The 18,070-nt window shown below is 58.4% G+C and overlaps 1 protein-coding gene across 1 annotated transcript in view; it reads right to left on the bottom strand.

Moving 5' to 3' along the window:
- Positions 1–322: 322 nt before the first annotated feature.
- Positions 323–18,070, bottom strand: part of Rai1 (retinoic acid induced 1) — a 64,552-nt gene continuing 46,804 nt past the window's right edge. Inside the window, 6 exon segments of the mRNA XM_028856515.2 lie at positions 323–1,492; positions 1,669–1,718; positions 6,285–6,378; positions 9,605–10,038; positions 10,041–14,531; positions 14,534–15,150. Of these exon segments, the coding sequence (XP_028712348.1) occupies positions 1,478–1,492; positions 1,669–1,718; positions 6,285–6,378; positions 9,605–10,038; positions 10,041–14,531; positions 14,534–15,134 (5,685 nt within the window). The 5' untranslated portion in view covers positions 15,135–15,150 and the 3' untranslated portion in view covers positions 323–1,477.

Below are 18,070 nucleotides of genomic sequence, written 5' to 3'. Positions count from 1 at the left end.
TATCAACCTTGAGGGGTCTTGATGGTCTCAGTTGTCCCTTTGCCCCCAGCCCCTCAGCAGGTCCTGGGGTGATGAGGGCTGACTCAGCAAACCTCCAAGGCCTGTTGTGACAGGGCTACATGGTCTCCCTGTGTGTCTGGGGCATCACACACACGGTTTCCTGGTCAGCTCTTTGTACACTTGGCGAAATCTTGAACCACAGTCAGGACCTGAGACCACAGAAGTCTACAAGCACAATCTGGGGTCCCTGTTTGTGTCCCCAGGCCCTTCCCTCCACTCCCAACCCCCTAGGGAATCTGGTCGGCATCCACAGGCCGCAAACTTCCAAAACAATCGTGGTATCTTTATTGACTTTTTTTTTTCTGAATGCAATGACTGTTTTTTTCTTTTTTTAACTCTTAAGGAAAATAAACATCTTTTAGAAACAGCTCGATACACACAATCTTCAGTGTGAAGCAATATACTAATAAGAACACTAGTTGTCTTAACATTTACAGTCTTCATATATATTATATATATGTATATGTATACATATATATACACTATATAACGAGGCCAGATATAATACACACGTTTACCATTTTACAGTCATATGTACAGGAAGTTGCAGGGAAAGGGGGCTGCATCAGGCCTATTGAAGCGTGGACAGAGCTGAGAACACAAACGGACAGGTGGGGACTGGCCGTGGTGGTGGCGGCGGTGACGGTGGTTGCATGAGGAAGGGGCATCACTGTAGCCCCTACCCCGGCCAAGGCCAGCTTAGGGCTCTGTGCTGTGGAGCACACGACGCACAGCAGCGACACACAGAAGCGAGCATGTTCCCAACATATATACATTCTATATAACATATATATAGAGGGGTACACAGGTTTGTACACGGAGTCTAGCACTGTCCCGCCCACGAGCCGAGCGAGCGCCAGTCCCTGGAACCCACGGTGGTGCATCGGACGGCTGCCTAGAGGGTAGCCAGGCTGCTTCCTCAAGCTTCCAAAGCTTCCAGACGGCTCCAACAGTGGGGTGGAAGACTGGAAAGGGGGCAAACAGGCCCCAGGGCACCGCCCCAGGCCAGCCCACATCAGGAACCGCATGGCCTGAGCCCAGGCCGGCCACGACCCTGGGCAAAGCCTCGGGGGCCAGGGCAGTATTCCCCCATTAGCCGGGCCTCTCCAGAAAGGCTTGGGTCCTGCCCCACGTCGTCCACCGAGCCAGCAGCACCCTCGGCCTCTTCCCGGGGGGGCACAGCTTGCATGCCACGTCGTTTCAGAACTTGCAGGGGACTTGTACCCCGCCCGAAGCCGCGTGCCCCGGGTCTAGCCGCCCGGTGGCCTGCCCTTGCCAAGTCTGGCCTGGAACAGGTTTTCTTCGCAACCCGGGCGTCACGCCAGCGCCCGAAGCAGCCGGAACCAAGACCCGGGATGGGATCAAGGACCGGCTGTGGGCGCAGCTCCTCTTCCTCAGAGACTCGGCCACGTGGGAATTACAACGGCTGCCTCTGTGGGAGGGACAGCGCGTTAGGGCCAAGGCCACCCGCTGCCACCCGGCCCAGCCCTTCCACGCAAGGCCCTGCAGCCCACTTAGGGCCCTGGCCGTGCCCCCCCTGTGTACCCTCTGGCAAGGCAGGGAGAAACTGGGTTGGGTGGGGGGAGCTCTAGAAGCCTGTTCACCTACCTTATGTTTGGGGCACTTCAAAGTAAAATTCTCCTCAATGAATGTGCAACCTGTGAGCAAAGAGAAGTTTCTGTGGCGATGCAGGGTAGGCTTGGCTGCCAGTGTGGTTCTGAGCACCCAGGGATGCAGACCTTCTGCCTCTACCCTGATATTCTCCGCCCCCCCCTACACTCCCAGACTCCCCCTGGCCCATTGCTCCAGGTCTCGCCACCCAGGGCCTCCCCACAGCAGAACAAACTCGACCCTAACATGCCCACTCCCCCATGCCTTATTGTTCATGGCTACTCCTGCCCCAGCCTCCTGCACAAGCGTCAGGAGAGGCCCTTGCTCAGCAAGCACCCGTGACTGCTGGGCGGCTGACAGCTGGCCAGTGGAGTCTCAGCTTCTGACCAAGCGTCGGCTACCGAGCCTCAGCCTGCACTTGGTAGAAGTCACAATGTCGCCTACTGGGTGCTGTCATGGGTACCCTTCCTCATGTTCAGAGTGACAAGGTCACGGGTCTGGACGAATCCTCAGCCGTCCAGAGAGGACAGCTAAGCACAAGCAGTCCTCGTGCCTACCTGGGCAGTGCGGGGCTGAGGCCTCCTTGCCAGCTGCCGCCCACCCTCTTGGGCCCATCTTCCCTCCCTTCTCTGCCACTGACCAGGGGTTCGCCTCCCCAGACTACTCTCCCGTCTCATACTAGGGACGGTGCAGAGCCTGCCTATGTTCCCCACCCCCCCTTTTTTAACAGTATTTTTATTTTATAATTAATTTATAATTAACTTAATTTCACATATCAGCCACGGATTCCCTATCCTCCCTCCTTCCACCCTCTCCTTTTCTCCATCCAAAGAGGAGGGAGAACGTTGCAGGAGAGCTCGTCTTCTAGGGTCCGCTGCTGGTAGGTGCACTGAGGCACACACATTCGGTTCTGGGGCTGGGCTGGACCTAGGTTCCCACACAACATAACCAGGGGTGGTTGCTCCTTCCTAGTCAGCTCAGCCAGCTATCCAATCCAACAGTAAGGGCAGGGACTGGGGCGGGGGGATGGGGGCAAGCAGCTTTGGGACTAATCCAGATGTTCAGATCGGACCCTACGCTGTAGCCAATGAGGGCAGAAGGCAGTCAGCGGTCACCTTACTTCTAGCAACCCAGGAGGACACCTCGGAGAGGCTGGCCCCATGTGGTGAACTATTCCTGACTCCCTAGCCACGTGGTAGCTAGCCACTCTGGCCTCTTCATTTGCCCTGGCTGCCATTTCCAGGGTTCTACCTCCCTGACAGCTGTTGGGGGGTGCCCCTAACCCCCCATCCTGAGGACAGGAGCCCAATGGGAACAGCTCTGGTGCCGCCTGACCTCAGGGCAGCTGCTGCCTGGGCAGGCAGCTCCCCTATTGCACCCCACCCTTAGCTACACGGCTCTGCCTTTGGCCAGCAGAGCACAGGTTACAACAGCCTTGTTACCTGTTCTTGGTATGTGTGTGCCCAGCTGCTGCCGCAGGATGGATGCGCTAGGCCAACCGCCTGGAGCAGCCAGCACTGGCCCAGCTAGCGACTGCCACAGCAGCCCACCCGCTGCAGAGCCTGATCAAAGTATTAATGGGGTGCTGTGTAAGCCACCAAGCCGGGGGTGCAAGGGCAAGGATCTTCCCCCTCCCCGACGTGGTGCCCCCCCCCCCCCACTCCAGTGACCTATTTTCTCACGCCTGCCCTGCCCAAATCAACATTTTTGTTTTTCCGAGACAGGGTTTTTCTGTGTAGCCCCGGCTGTCCTCAGATTCACAGAGATACATCTGCCTCTGCCTCCTGAGTGCTCAGGTTAAAGGCGTGTGCCACAACACCCAACGCCGGGCCCAAATCAACATCTTAAAATGAGGAAGCCAGGGGTGACATACCCATCTCGTTTTCTCAAGTCCTGTGAATTCTGTGGTTCTACCTGCACCAGGCAGCATTCTCTTCTGCCTGGACCACTGTGGAGTTCACCAGCCTCCATCATGTCAATGTCTCAGATTCCTGTTAGCTGCTCAAAGCCTGGTCTACAGTCCTACCACTAACTAGCCATGGCTCAACGCATCTGATGTTTGGAGACCTAGCTCCAATGCCACCTGTCTGGAATCTTCCTTCCCCAGATTCTTTCCAGCTCAGACAGAATGGGTCTCTCTTCTGAGCATTTTCTCCTCATCTGATGGGATAGTACTGTCAAGAAGACAGAATTTGGAATAACCTGGAAGATGGGCCTTTGGGCATGCCTTTGAGGGATTATCTTTAGAAGAATTTACATTTATGGGTGCTCTGACTGAAAAGTACTTCTATGCTCCACATGTGTTCCTGGTGCCAACAGAGGCCAAAAAGGGGGCATCAACTGCCCTGGAAGTGGAGTTTCAGATGGTTATCAAGACACCATGTGGGTCTAAGTCAAGCCCAGGGGCGCCTGCAGGGCAGCAGTCGTGCCCAGCCATCTCTCTGCCCGTATGAGGGAGTTATCTTGATTAAGTGCAGTGAGAACACAGACCTGCCGTTCTGTTGCTACTGTTTCTTAAAGCTATTATTTTGGGAGGGTGGGTCTCACTATATAGCCTTGGCTGACCTGGAACTCATTCTGTAGACCAGGCTGGTCTTGAACATGGAGATGTTTACCTTTGCCTTCCAAATGCTAGGATGAAAGGCATGTGCCACCACGCCTGGCTTAAGTTTAGTTTTTTTAAATGTGTGTATATATGTGTCTGTCTGTGTGCATTGCAGTACTGACAGAAGCCAGAAGAGGGCATCAGATCCCTGGACAGCTGGACTTAAGGTAGTTGTAGGCCACCAGTATGTGGGTGCTGGGAATGGAACTCGGGACCTCTGCAAGAGGACTCTTAACTGCCCGGCATCTGAGACAGAGTCCATCATATAGCCCTGGCTGACCTGGAACTTGCTATGGAATCCAGGTTGGCTCCAAATATAGACATCTGCCTGCCTCTGACTCCCAAATCCTGGGATTAAAGGAGTGTGCCACCATGCCTAGCTCCTTTCTGCTGCTTTTTTAATTTTTACTTTTGAGACAGGGTCTCTCTCTGTAGCCCTGGCTGTTCTGAACTCACTATGTAGACCAAGCTGGCCTTGATCTCACATGAGAGACACCTGCCTCTGCCTCCCAAGGGGTGGATTAAAGGCGTGCGCCATTATCCCCAGCTCTGCTTCCTGACCAATGTGGTGTGACCTTAAGTCCCTGTTCCTATGACTTCCCTACTGTGGTGGCTTGTGATCTGTGACTGAGCTGAAACTCTTCTGACCACCTCTACGCTGCTTTTGCCAGGGCATCTTATCACAGCAACAGAAAGGTGACCGAGACACCTAGTCTACTACTGTGGCAGAACCATGCCTGTCCTGTCTGCCCCCTTCAGGCTGTGAGCCCCTGGGGAGGCTGGACAAGCTTGGAGACAACAGCAGAGAAGGCCAGCCTCTGTGTGTCTGTGGGAGAGACAGCACACAGTGTGAGTAAGGATGTCGCTAGGGACTGGGCAGAAAGTGAATTGCCACGTGGTGACTTGGGCTGAGACAGGCTGGAGAGGGAGTGGAGCCTTGTACTTAGGTCGAGTCCACATTCCGATACAGGTCACATTATGATGGAGGCAGAGTCAATGAAGAACCCGATCCTGCTGAGTGTTAGCAGCTCAGTACCACCCAAAGACGGTCACCATCTGAGGCCCTGGGTGGCTCCCAGGGTAGCTTGGCTGGGGCTAAATCTGAGGATCCACTGGGCAGACAGTGCTGATGGCCTGCCACTGCTCAGGCTAGGACAAATGACCAGGCCAGAGTTGAGAGGGATGGCGGGCTGCGACAGCCTGACCCACGAGGCTGTACTTCCTGGATAGTCCTGCTGCTGCTCCCATGAAGAGCTGTTCACACTCCAGCTCTGCAGATGGGCCTAAGCACAAAGACTGTGTGATGCGCACAGGAAGAAGGGCCACCAGGGCTGGGTCTGGATAGCAGCGGTGCTGCCGTTCCCAGGGACTGGACGCTTTCTCTACAGACCAGTGCTGCAAGTCTCCCACTTGACGGCTTAGGGCTGGCCTTCTTGGTCCTGTGGCCCACAAACAATGAATGAGTAGGAATGAGGGCAGGTCACAGGGGTCTGTCACAGCCCTACAGACCTGTTTCAGACTTTGCATGGCCAGTCCTGGTAGCCAACATGCCAGCTGGTCTATCTCCATTTTGACCTGAATTCGCCTAGCTTTATTTTTCTGTAGTAAGTGCTGGGGATGGTGTCTCTGGCACTCAGGTAGTATGGTTGGTATGGGCACATTCTGTGTAGGAGCACAGGATGGTTGCCCTCACACAATCTATCACTTGAGACACCCTCTCAGTTCCCTATTTGGTTTTAGTTGGTACATAACCTCTCTTATTCTGTTGAGTGTACTCCTATTCATCCTTGAAAGCCCATGCCCGTTCACTTTCCTTCCTGAGCTCTTTGCTCAGAGCTCTGGGAAATACTCAGTCTGGTAGGTAGGGACTGACCCATTTCCACATCCTGGAACTGCCACACGCAGGTAGAGGCGACGAGGACAGAGAGCTAAAGAACTGCTGGAGCAGGTGAGGCCCGGGAGTCCCTGGGGGCCGAGCTGGAGCAGCTGGGCCCAGGCCGGCTCTTACCTGTGTCACCGGCACAAGGGTAGTGGTAGGTGTGGATGCATCCTTTATAGGAGCACGAGATGGTTGCCCCGGCCTCATGACAGCTGGAACATGGCTGAAAAGAGAGGAAGGCAAGTGAGTCCTTGTGTGTCCCAGACAGGCCCCACACACAGCACTTCTGCCAGAACGGCCCTGTGATGCATGGGAGGAAATGCCCTCGAGGGTTGGCCCTCTGCCACCTCCTGGGCCGGCACACTGGGTGGAGGACCCTCTTGGGCTGGTGGTGCTAGTCACCACAGTGACCACGGCTGGCAGCCACCATCTGTCAGGTGCTGCTTACATGCTGGCTCTGGCGTGTCCTCCTCCACTGGCTCCTTCTAGCAGCAGCAAGGGACGTGGCTTTCCCTGACCTCCACTCTCCAGAGGGTGAGACAGGCCCCTTCCATGGGAGGGAGCAGCACTCTCTCCACCCAATGGCAGCAGCAGATGCACAGAAATGAGCTGGGGGAAGAGTTGACATATGACCCCCCCCAGGGGCTGAGCTCATGTGTCTCTGATGCTCCCCAGACCATGTCCAGCCCCTGGCTGGTCTCCATAATGACTTCTGCTGGGCTGGGAGGCTGTGACCTGGCTAGAACAGGACAATGACGAGAAGGCCAATTGGAAGAGTGATAGCAAGTCTTGGCATAGGGAGGGATGTAGACGGGTCCCAGGCCACCTCTGCTCCCAAACCTATCATCACAGGGGACAGTGAGGAAGGAGGGAAGCAGAGGACACAGAAGGCTACTACCCAATTCAGCAGGTAACGGTGCACTGGGTGCCGGGCATGGCTGGACGTCCCGGCACAGCACCGTCTTCTCCAGGCCAGAGAAAACAGAGCTGGGAACAGCCCGAAAGCTCAAAGTTCCAGGGGGACCCAGAGCCGCAGCCCAGCAGGTCCAGGCTGCACTGTCAGGGTGGATTCTGTCCAAACACTCTGTAGCTGGAGTGGAGTGGGGGGTGGGTCAGCAAGAGAGGAAGACCTCCATATAGAGCTTCCGGATAAGCCTCCCGAGGACCTGGGGCCCTGCGTCCACCTCTTAAGCCACTAGAGGAAGCTGAAGCACAGTGGGAACCCCAAAGTAGACCAAATCTCACTCACAGTGGCCTTGGGGAGTACGGAGAGATTTGAGGATAACTACGCCACCCCCACCCCCCTTGTGGCAGATAGTCCCAAGCAACTCCTGAGGCAGGACTGCTCAGGGCAGATACGAAGACACGAAGGATGAAGACTGTTGCTCTTGGCCCCAGTTCCCTTACAGGGGGCACAGCTGATCAAGTAGGCGCCATCCCTTGACCGGGCACCCAGAGACCACCAGTCTCCTGAGGACCCCCTCTAGCCAGGTAATGAGGTACATGATGATAGACTGAGGATGTGGGCAGCCTGGGTGCCTGAAGACCTGGAAGGTAGGCATGACGGCTGAAATACAGTGGGGACTGTGGAGGACAGGGAAGACCAAAGGCCTGGCCAGTGTACTGGGTGGAGCTGGCATTCTGGGGCTTGCAGAAGACACGAAGCCTCCTGAAGTTAGACTTGAACCAGGGTCTGACTGGTTCGTGGAGAGAGCAGTGCAAGAAGCCACTGAGGCAGAAAGCAGTGGGCTCAACTATGACCCTGCAAGTCACTCGCCAGGGAACCCGGGAAACCCTAGCCTATCCCCCAGTGTATTCTGGGGGGGGATGTACTATGAGCCTGTGGCTGTGGGGTACAACCTGGCAGCAGGCCCCAGCTGCCAGTCATGAGCCAGCCAGGCCCACCTCTGGCAAGGAGACACCTTCAATACGCAGCCAACCCTTGTCCAATGAGAGCCTCTCCTGGCCTTCCTTGTTACCCTGGGGTTGCAGCATTGACAGGGCTCATCAGTGAGCCTGTGACCCTTACACCCTCCTCAGCTCAACAGGATGTTCTGTGTGTGCCAGAATGAGCAACAGGAGGCCAGAAGCACAGGGCCAGACCAGGAACAGGGGCCTTTACCTGCACTCACCAGTGTTTCCCTGATATGAGCCCAGTGCTGGGGTTTGGGGATGAGGTGACTGGGTCCCAGGCCTGACCCTCAAGGCAGCCCTGGATAATGCGGGGTATCAGGTACCCCGCTGGACAGGGGTTCCAGGATTGTTACTTTCCAATGAAGGGACAGACAAGACTATTTCAAGACAGCTTTAGTAAAGCCTAAGTCACCATGAAAGCGGTGACAGGCAGGACATGGGGTTTGGTGCCTGCCTGCCTGCCTGCTGCATGAACTGGCTGAGGTACTGAGGCTGGGTTGCCTTGTGTCTCAGGCCCTTCTCAGCAAGATGGGTGGACAACAGGGCCCACAGAGTCTATAGCCATCACCATGGACAGGAGATGCCTGGAGCCTGGAGCCAAGGGCAGCATCCATAGTGGTCCCCAAGGTCAAGGATGGGGCCTGGACAGAGTGCTCCTGAGGAGCTGGGACAGTAGATGTGGGGAGGAGGGAGGCCGCTGGGACAGGCACGGTCCTCTGAGCTCAGTTGCCCACAGTGGACTGAGGGAAGGAGGGGGAGGAGGAGGAAATCAACAGAGCTGGTATGAATACCCAGTAAGGTCGGTGTGCAGTAGGTGGGCCTGGCAGATCTGAGAGTCTTCTGCCCTGGGGTCAAAACTTCAGGGGAACATGGGCTCTGGAGTGGCCTCTTCTAGTCCCCTTGGTCTGAGGAACCTTAGCTGCAGCCAGAGCTCAGCACTCTCCATCCCAGACCTGTGAGCCCAGATACAGCCCTCAAGACCAATGTGTTAATGGACTGGGTCCTGTGGCCGTGCCCCACGGGAGGAAGGACAGGGCAGAGGCAGATGGCATGCAGCGGTCCAAAGTTCTCGGAAGGGATGTCTTAGAACTGGAGGGTTGAGCTTCGGGGCTTCCACGGCCAGGTAACCCGGGGTTGCCCAGGGCCAGTGTCCCATGCTTTAGCCACATGCTGTTTAGAAGCTAGCCCACATGTCCCAGTTCAGGGAAGATCAGGCCACCTCGGCATTCACCTCAAGAAGGGCTCTGTCTCGCCAGGACCCAGCAGCTCCGGTTTTGGGTAGGGTGTGTGGGAAGACCGGCCCAATGGATCACAGAACTGTGGCACACACCCTGAGGCAGGATGGGTAAGTGTGTCCTGCTGTGGCCCCAGGAATACTGGAACTTGCCTCCACACTCCCTCAAGGGACTCCAGGGTCTGGAGAGTGCACCCTGGCTACTCTTTGGCCCACGATAAAGCCCTGGAGACAGACACCTCAGCTAGCCTGTTGGTACTTCAAAACCCCATCCCCTACCCCAGCTGGTCTGGCTTCTTACCATGTCCACAGCTACCTTCACGGCCTCCTGCAGCCCAAAGAGCTTCCCGGCCACCAGGTACACCCCGCTGGTCCACACAGCACAGGCCTCGTGCACCCAGTGTTCCTGGGTGTCCCCACCAGGTTCTGCTGGGGCCTCTTTGCTGCACTCGTGTTTGCGGCTCTTGTCAGCTGGGACCACCTCCTCACCCCCGTCCCCCTGACCGTCACAGCAATAGCAACTCTGCAACCGCCTGGACAGGCCCCGGGCACTGGTGCGCAGGGAGCCCTGCTTGGCAGGGTCGGCTGGGCCATCAGGCCGGGACGGCCTCCCCAGGGTCGGGGCGGCGGTGGTGACGGCGGTGGCGGCGGCGGTGGCCGTGGTGCTGACTGCACATTCCAGGCCTTTGACTGTTCTCTCGGGAGGCAGAGAGGCCTCCTCGAAGGTGCCTCCAGCCGCACCTTCTCCTTGAGTTTTGGTTTCTTTTTGGGGAGGCAGTGTTCGGGGTAGTAGGGGCCACAGAGGTCCCCGAGGTCCTTGAAGTTGGCCGGGTTTTGGCAGAGGCAGCAGACAAGGCAAGAGGTACTCAGGGCCTTGGACACCACAGGCCCCAGATGCATGGTGGAGGAGAGGGGCAGGGAGGGCCTCGGCTGCTGCGGCGGCGGCGCAGAGCCTCCAGGGAATGTGGTTAGAGAGGTCCCAGCTGGTTCTGAGGAGGAGGAGGAGGAGGCGGAGGAGGAGGAGGAGGCAGCAGAGGAGGCCGGCTTCCAGTGAGGCTTGGGCTCGTCCCCCGGGGAGTTGACGACCGTGCATATGGTGGTGAACGCATCTCGCTTCTCCACCCGCACAAAGGGCGAGAAGGCTGGGGTGCGGCTGTCTGCCCTCAGCCGCTTGCAAGAGGAAATGTATTTGAGTCGGATTTCAGGCTCTGCAGGATCCAGGGGCAGAACCTGCTGCTGCCGTCTCCGGGTGGCACGTCCCTTACAGGGCGAAGCATGGGTGGTCTTAGCCCGGCCACGGCTGAGGCGCTTCCGCTTTGAGTAGCTGCTGTAGCTGGCTTGGCCTGGCTGCTTCTGTGCCCTTGTCTGGGGCTGGCAGGGCCGGCCTTCAGGGGGCTGGGAGGCCAGGCCCAGCTCCTCTGTCTTTGGCTTCTTGCCTCCTCCACTGGAGCTGTCCTCGCCTCCACCCTGAGTGCTGCTGGCCCTGTCGTGGGTAGCAAGGATCAGAGTTTGGCCAGGACAGGGCCGCTTCTCCAACAGGCCTTTAGAGGGTCCCAAGGCCCCGGTCCTGCCTTTCCGGCTCCTTTTCTTCGGTGCCCGGGCAGCCCCTAGGGATGGCAGGGTCTCCGGGGACACGAAGGCCTCAGCTTTGGGACAGTCAGCAGCAGAGGACAGTTTCTTACTCAAGAGTTTGCCTTTTAGGGACCTGCTGGCTGCATTTCTGCACAACGGGTCGGCTCCGGGGGCTGCCGGGAGCATCTGCCCAGGGCCCATTCCTCCCAGGCCCTCCTCTGGCCCAGCCGGGCTGCCCCCCGAACGTTTCTCAGGTAGGGCTGGGCTCCGGGGTGTCCCAGGAGGAGCCCCTGCCACTCTGCAGGCGAGTTTCTTGAGCCCAGGTGAGGTGATCTTCTGTACGATGGCCTCCAGCTTGAGGCCACGCCCCTTCCGGGGTGGCAGCACCTTGGTCCTCACAGCGCTGGGCAGGGATGATGGTGTAGCCAACCCCATGCATGCAGCAGGTGGGTCCAGGGGTGGGGGTGGGGGCGGCTCCCCGCTGCCTCTGGGCCTGGCCCTCTGGGGTGAGGCCATCCTCCTCAGGAGGCCGGGGGAGCCCTCGGCCCTTTCCTCTCTCCCATCCAGTCCACTTCCGTTGTTGCTGCGCAGGATGAGGCTTCGCTTTTTGGTGGGGACGGGAGCCATGAACGCCGACTTCCTTTTGAGCGTGTGGAGAGGCCGATCTGAGAGCTTGCTCCCTGTACCGGGCTTGGGGACTTTGACCCGCTGGCTCACCCGGCCTTCCTTCTGGGGCCCACTGGAGACCTTGAATGCGGTGGGTAAGTGGTTGTTGGCAGGGAGCTTCTTGGGGGCACGGCAGTCCGGGATCCGGCTCTCCGAGGGCCGCCGCCGTTTGCCATGGAAGACCTGCTGGGGTTTGGTGCGAGACCGGAGGACCATGGAACGCTGGTCCTTTCCAGGGATGCTGGGAGAGTCTGGCTCCTTGGTCTTGGAGCCCATGGGGCTGCTGTCCGAGGCAACAGGCAGGGCCGCAGGGTTGCTGGGGCTGGATGCGGCCTTGGGGGATGGTTTTCCTACCCGCTTGCCAGACTTGAAGGCGGCTCGCTGTTTGCCGCCCAGTTTGTCAGGAGGTGTGGGCGTGGTGGTCAGGCCCGGGGGTCCAGGAGTTTGGGGCTCACTCAGAGCTGTAAGAGAGCGAGTACACATTCTGGGGAGCCCTTCTGACAGCCCCCGGCCTGGGGCTCCAGCCCCTTCTGCCTGTCCCTGGGGGGGTCCCGTGCAGGACTCTGGGAGCAAGAGGTCTTTGGGAAGTGCTGGTACCCTGCACGGGGAGTCTTCAGCCTCAGGCAGCCCCCGGTGGACCCGCCGGCTCCGTAAACTTTTACCCCTGGGCACGGGCTCTTTCTTAGCAATGGGCACCTCAGGCACAGCAGGCTTGTTAGGCTTCGGGGCCAGGGAGCCTTCTGAAGTGGCCGAACTACCTGGGGCTCTCTCCATCTCTGGCCCATCTTCTCCTGGCTTCATATGTGACAGTGAAGACTCAAACCAGCTCTGGACCTTTGATTCGGCACCCACGGAGGGGCCCAGTAGGATGGCAGGCTCCCCCGAGAGGTGGCACTGGGGGGCCCAGCCGGCCTTGGTGTCCAGCACCTCCTCTGCTTCCTCCTTGGTGCACATCAGCGGGGCCTTGGGGGACAGTGGGTCCTGCAGGCTGGGCCGCTGCTCGGGGCTCCCCAGCAGCTCACACAGGGAGGAGTACTCCTCTTCGGCCTCCAGGTCCTCCTTCCGGCCAGGCGGTGGCAACAGCGGCAGGTCCCCGAAGTCAGTGGAGGAGCAGCAATGGCGGCTGTCCTCCAGCCACTGGTCAGCTTTGCCCACCTCAGGGCACTGCAGCAACCCACCCACTTCCTCCTTCACCCCGTCTGCCTCCTGCTGCTTGAAGTCCCCAGGCACCACCGCTGTGGGCTTCCCGATGGCGTGCTCTTCCTGGAAGCCCAAGCAGGCAGGGCTCTCGTGTACATCCGCTTTGCCGACACTGTCCGGGGCCTTCGCACCCTGCTCCAAGCCCTTGGTGAGCTCACCAGGGTGGAGGCCCCAGCGAGGACAAGCGTCACCCAGATTCTCCTCTGGCCAGGCAAAGGGGTTGGCACTGTCCACAGAGCTGGCAGTGGTCGTGTCTGGAAAGCAGTCAAATGCGGCCGTGGTGGGGTCTGGAGTGGCAGCCCCAAGCAGAGGCTTGGTGCCAAAGGACAGGGGACTGGTGGTCTTCTTCGGGTCAGCGGTGGCGAAGGCCACGGAAGGGTCTTCAAACAGCCCCGGGCTGAAGGCCTTGGCGCTTCCACCCTTGTCCAGCTGCAAGGGCTCAGGCAGGGTCTCTGGTTCCCCTGGCTGTGACCATGACGTCTTGGCCACAGTGTCTAGGCAAGTGCTGTGGTTCCCCAGTGAGAAGGGTGGCTTGCCATTGTCCTTGGGCAGGCTGGAAGCCTCAGCCCAGGCCTTGTCAGCCTTCTCAACGATGGCTTCCTGAAGCCCCAGGATCTCAGAGGCCAGATCTTCCTGTGCCAGGGCACTGAGCAGCAGCCGTGGGCAGTCTCGCTCGCCTGCCACAAATTTAGAGAAGCTGTCCAGAGGCAGAGTACTGTGCAGGCTCTGGAAAGAGTCGTCAGACTTGGTGGACATGTCGTCGGGTGAGGTCACCGAACAGGTGGACACAGACTCAGGCTTGGCCTTGGAGTTGTTGTTGACCCTGGCGGGGCTGCCGCGGGCCTGGCTGCAGTAGAGGAAGCTGCGCTCGAGAGGGTCCTCGGAGCCACTCAGGTAGTCAGTGTCCTGTGGCTCGGCATGCGTGGACTGGGGGGTGCTGCTGGGCGGCTCGGACAGTGGCGTGCCTGCCGGCTCAGCGGAGTAACCGCTGCCCTCGGGGCTACAGTGCTGGTTCTTGTGCTGCTCCGGAGTCCTCGACACGAGGCTCTTGAGCCCTTTCTTCTGGGGCATGGCAGCTTTGGACAGCAGGAGCTGCTGCACCGTGTTGGAGATGTTTTCCACCTGTGAGGTGAGTGCCGTGAGGCTCTGCAGGCTGAGGTCCGACAGCAAGGTGTCGGGGAGCTTCTCCTTTTGCAGGGGCTTGCAGTTGCTGACCTGGGGGTCCACGGAACTGGCGGCATCCGTCGGCGAGGGATTGAGCAGGGGCATAAAGTGGCTGTGGTCTGTGATGCCTGTGGGGAAGGCCCCAGTGCTAAGCGGCTGCTGGCTGTAGGGGAAGTTCTCCAGGTTGGGCATCAGTGGTGACGGGGTGGAGCTATAGGAAGGAGAGCGCCCCACGGAACGTGCAGGGGAGTGGCTGGAGCTAGGGCTGAAGGTCTGGTAATACTGCTCTGGAGTCCTGACAGCTGTGTCCGGCGGACAGTAGCCCTGGCCTTGCTGTCCATAGTGTTGGTACTTGGCGAGGTTCTGGTAGTGGAGAGTTTCCTGGGTGTGGTGCCGGCCTTGAAGTGCCTGCGGCGGCTGCGGCTGCTCATAGCCGAGGCGGCCCGACTGGTAGGCGTGAAGACTCTGGACCCGCTGTCCTGGGGCCAGGCTGGCATTGGCACTCATTGGCCTGTCGTGGGGCTGGGCGGACGGTGCTGTGCAGCTCTTGTATGAGTGGGCCCCCTGCCCACCGCCCTGCACCGCTGGGGCGTAGGTGGAGGAGGCGGGGAAGGACTGAGAATGCTGGGGAAGTGGCCACCCTGGGGGAAGGGCAGAGGGGAGGCAAGGTCATTCTGGGGTTTCTGCCTTTGGAGTTTGGGGTAAGCCAGGGGCTGCTGAGGCTGTGGTGGGGGGGCATGCAGGCTGTGAGTCCGGAAGGGAAGTTGGGGGCCCTGCTCAGGGTACTGCCTGTTTGGGGGCACCACCGTCTTCTTCATCAAGTTCTCCTCATACTTGCTCACTGCCCCTGGCAGGGGCTGCGGTTGGGGAGGTGGGGGCTGTGGGCCCCCCCAGGTCTGAAGACCCTCCTCGCCAGAGTAGCGCCCTGGGTAGGGGCTGCTGTCTTGAACATAGCCGGGGAAAGCCGGCCTCCCCTGCAGGGACTTGCTGCCTCGGTGGTACTTGTCTGCAGCTGTCGTGGCCACTGTGCCAGGTGTGCCGGCGCCACCCTCATAGCCTGTGTAGGGCTGGGGGCTGTAATAGTCCTTGGCCAGCAGCCGCTGCCGATCACAGCTGAGCCCAGCCTGACCTGGCTGCCTGTAATTCTCCAGGCGCGATGTCTCCTGTGAGGTCTGCGGGTAGTTTTGCTGTTTGCCATGGAAACCACACCTTTCTCGAAAAGACTGCATGACTCGGGCCGGTTATCTGCGAAGAGAAGGGGTGGTGCAGAGGGAAAACATTCAGATGGGCCATGTTCCGCTCTCTCTGCCTCAGCCGGCAGCCCTCCCGGCCACCCTCCCACCAGCTGTGCACAGACTGACAGCCTCTGGGGCTGGGAGACGGGCTCCGAAATTCCGCTTCCACGGTGCCTGCAGCTGAGTCGTGCTAAGGAGGACTGCCACGGACGTGGACCGTCCAACAGAGCTACACAGACAAGTCACAGGAACGCCCCCCCCCCTCCTCCTGCCAGCTCCTCCCTCCAACCTCGTCTGTACCACCACGCCGAGCCCTCACAGACAGTTCAAATTAGCAGAGTAATTCCACTCTGTCCCCTGGGGCCCTACTGGACCCCATACTCTTAGTCTTTGAGTGGACATACTTAAGCACGACCCAACCACACTAGGTACTCATGAGGACCCCGCCCCAATCGGGGAGAGCCGCTTGCAAGGCCTGCTGTGACTGCACATACAGGAATCCACACATGTACAAAGGACCTATCAGGCACACGTACACGCACGCTCACACACACCTCCCCTGCAGTGCCATCTGGACTCTGTCCCTTCTGGCAGATGTTGACTGGGGGCTGCTAAGACAACTGTCCACATAAAGCACCCCCTCCTCTGACTCCTGGGAATGAAGGATGGTAGCACCTGCCTCCTGTTCTTGGTATCATAGGTGCATAAACAGATTATGTAGTCCAGAGTGTGGGGATGCATACTAATAGAGGACAGAGACGCAGTCCCCTGGCCACTGGGGAGCACACTACCCTGCCTCTTCTCTGTCCCCTCCTGCCAAGCTGCCCCTAACTTTCACAGGCCAGGGCTGGTGCAGGCAGCCCCGATCTGGGACAGGGGCAGGTAGTGTCTGGCCCACCGGGAGGGCAGGCGCTTTTGTGCACAGAGTCACAACACAGGCTTGTGTACCTCTGCTGGCTTCCTTCAACTGACTGGCTTGGTTACCCCAGAAAATCCTCAGTGGTGGGAGAGGGAAATGTCCCCAAGCTTTGGAGAAATCACAAAGAGGGCTAGCTGGTGAGCCTGCGCCCCACATGTCAGGGTTTACCCAGGCCACCACACAGGCTCAACGCAGGAGGTACAAGATCTCTGGGACTAAGCGGCTCAAGCCCCCAGGAGGGAACTGGGACTTTCCAGTTCTTGTTCCAAAACACACTAAGATGGAGGTGTGGCCTGCCTTAGACCACAAAGGTTTCAGGGGGTTTTGTTTGTTTGTTGAGAAGTCAGTGTGGGGGTGGAGAGGTAGGAATGGGGGGGCTGCACGGGCGGGGAGGTCTGGACCCCACGAAGGTGCCTTCCTTCCTTCCTTTGTCTTAGAACTGACCCAGGAAGGGAGCAGAAGAGCGCTACCCACAGGAACAGGGCATGCCCAGGCATCCAGAGAAGCCCAGAGCTCACAGCAGGGGGCCGGACCCAGTTGCCCCTAAAACAACTTTCCCCTCCCCAGCTCGTCAAAGCCTTCTGCCTGCCCCACCCCCAGCTCATCACCTCCATCTCTAACCCTTCCCTAAGACAGGGCCCACCTACCCTTTGGATCTACTTCACTCCAGTCCTCGTGGTTTGGCTGAAACACCCCAGGCTGTGTATCCAGAGGGGCTGGAGGCAGTATCTAGCCAGGTGGGCGGCCTGTGCCTCCTGCCCTCACCTTCCCAGAGCAGAGCACACTCTGGGTGTAGGTGGATGTCACCCCTGCTCACGACTGCTGGTGGGCCACTTCTAAGACCAGGACACAGAATGCCAGTTCGCTGTTCTCCCTGGCTGTGTGTTTATATGTACAAACCCGTACTGCTCTGAAGGCTACATCTGCCTCCCTCATATATCTGCACAAATTACATTTCGGTTTTTATTAGTCCCAGATCACTCTCATTTCCTGCTGAGTGTCCTGTAGATATCATTAACATTTCTACGGCTGGAGTGGGGTGTGTGTGTGTGTGTGTGTGTGTGTGTGTGTGTGTGTGTGTCTCCCTACACCCCCACCGCCACATTCCCAAAATGCATTACCAGAGACATTATCTAAAAAGAGGGGAGCCATGAACAGTGTCCCCTCCCTGCCTGCTCTGTCCCTGCCCCATCTAATCAGCCCAGCTGCTGCGCCTTTTAATTTCCCCACACAGGACTACAGGCTGGCTTCCTGATGCACACAGGCAGCTGGATGTGGAAGGCATCTATCTCTAAGAAAAGACAGTTCAATTAAAATCCCAGAGGCCCAGTGCCTGTTGGAGGACACAGGCAGAAACATGTGCCCCAGCACCACCCTCCAACCCTGGCAGAGGAAGGGCCAGAAACAAAGGCTCAGGCACGGTGGCATCCTAGCTGCCAGCTTGGAGCTGTGGAGGTCCTGCTGGCTCTGCCATGAGAAAATAGGGTGCTGCCTCTTTAAGAGCCACCTCAGGCTTGCAGTGGGCTCTGTTGTTATTAATTATTATGATTATGATTATTTTTCAAGAGCACCAGGAAAGGACATGGAAGGGATGAGAGGCAGCTAGCAAAGGACCGGGGTGGGCAGCAGCAGAGAGCAGATGGAAGAAGAACGAATGCCCCCACAGGTAATGGTGACCTTTCAACATGGAGGAAGCAGCAGCCGAGGTGGCTGGACTAACAGCAGTAAGGGTTGGGAAAGGGAATCTTGCCCCAGCTTCTTTCCCTCCCCCTTCTCCTGGGAACTTGCCAAGACTTTCCCTCAGCCATTCTGGCAGAATCTGGCAGGCAGCTGATGGGAATCCAGAGCAACCCTCTTTGGCCCTAGGGGCATGAATACTCCAACCTTGTAACCACTGGTTACTCCAGACACTGGAGAGAAGAACACACCAGGCCCAACGAGGACCAGATCTCAGGATCTTTGTGGACCTGGATGGTGCTTAGAGTCTGGATAACTTCCTCTGACAGAGCAG

The sequence above is a fragment of the Peromyscus leucopus genome, chromosome 8b (assembly GCF_004664715.2).
Source record: "Peromyscus leucopus breed LL Stock chromosome 8b, UCI_PerLeu_2.1, whole genome shotgun sequence".
Lineage (NCBI taxonomy): Eukaryota > Metazoa > Chordata > Mammalia > Rodentia > Cricetidae > Peromyscus > Peromyscus leucopus.
The sequence above is the reverse complement of the archived record's forward strand: the minus strand, read 5'-3'. Positions and strand labels throughout refer to the sequence as shown.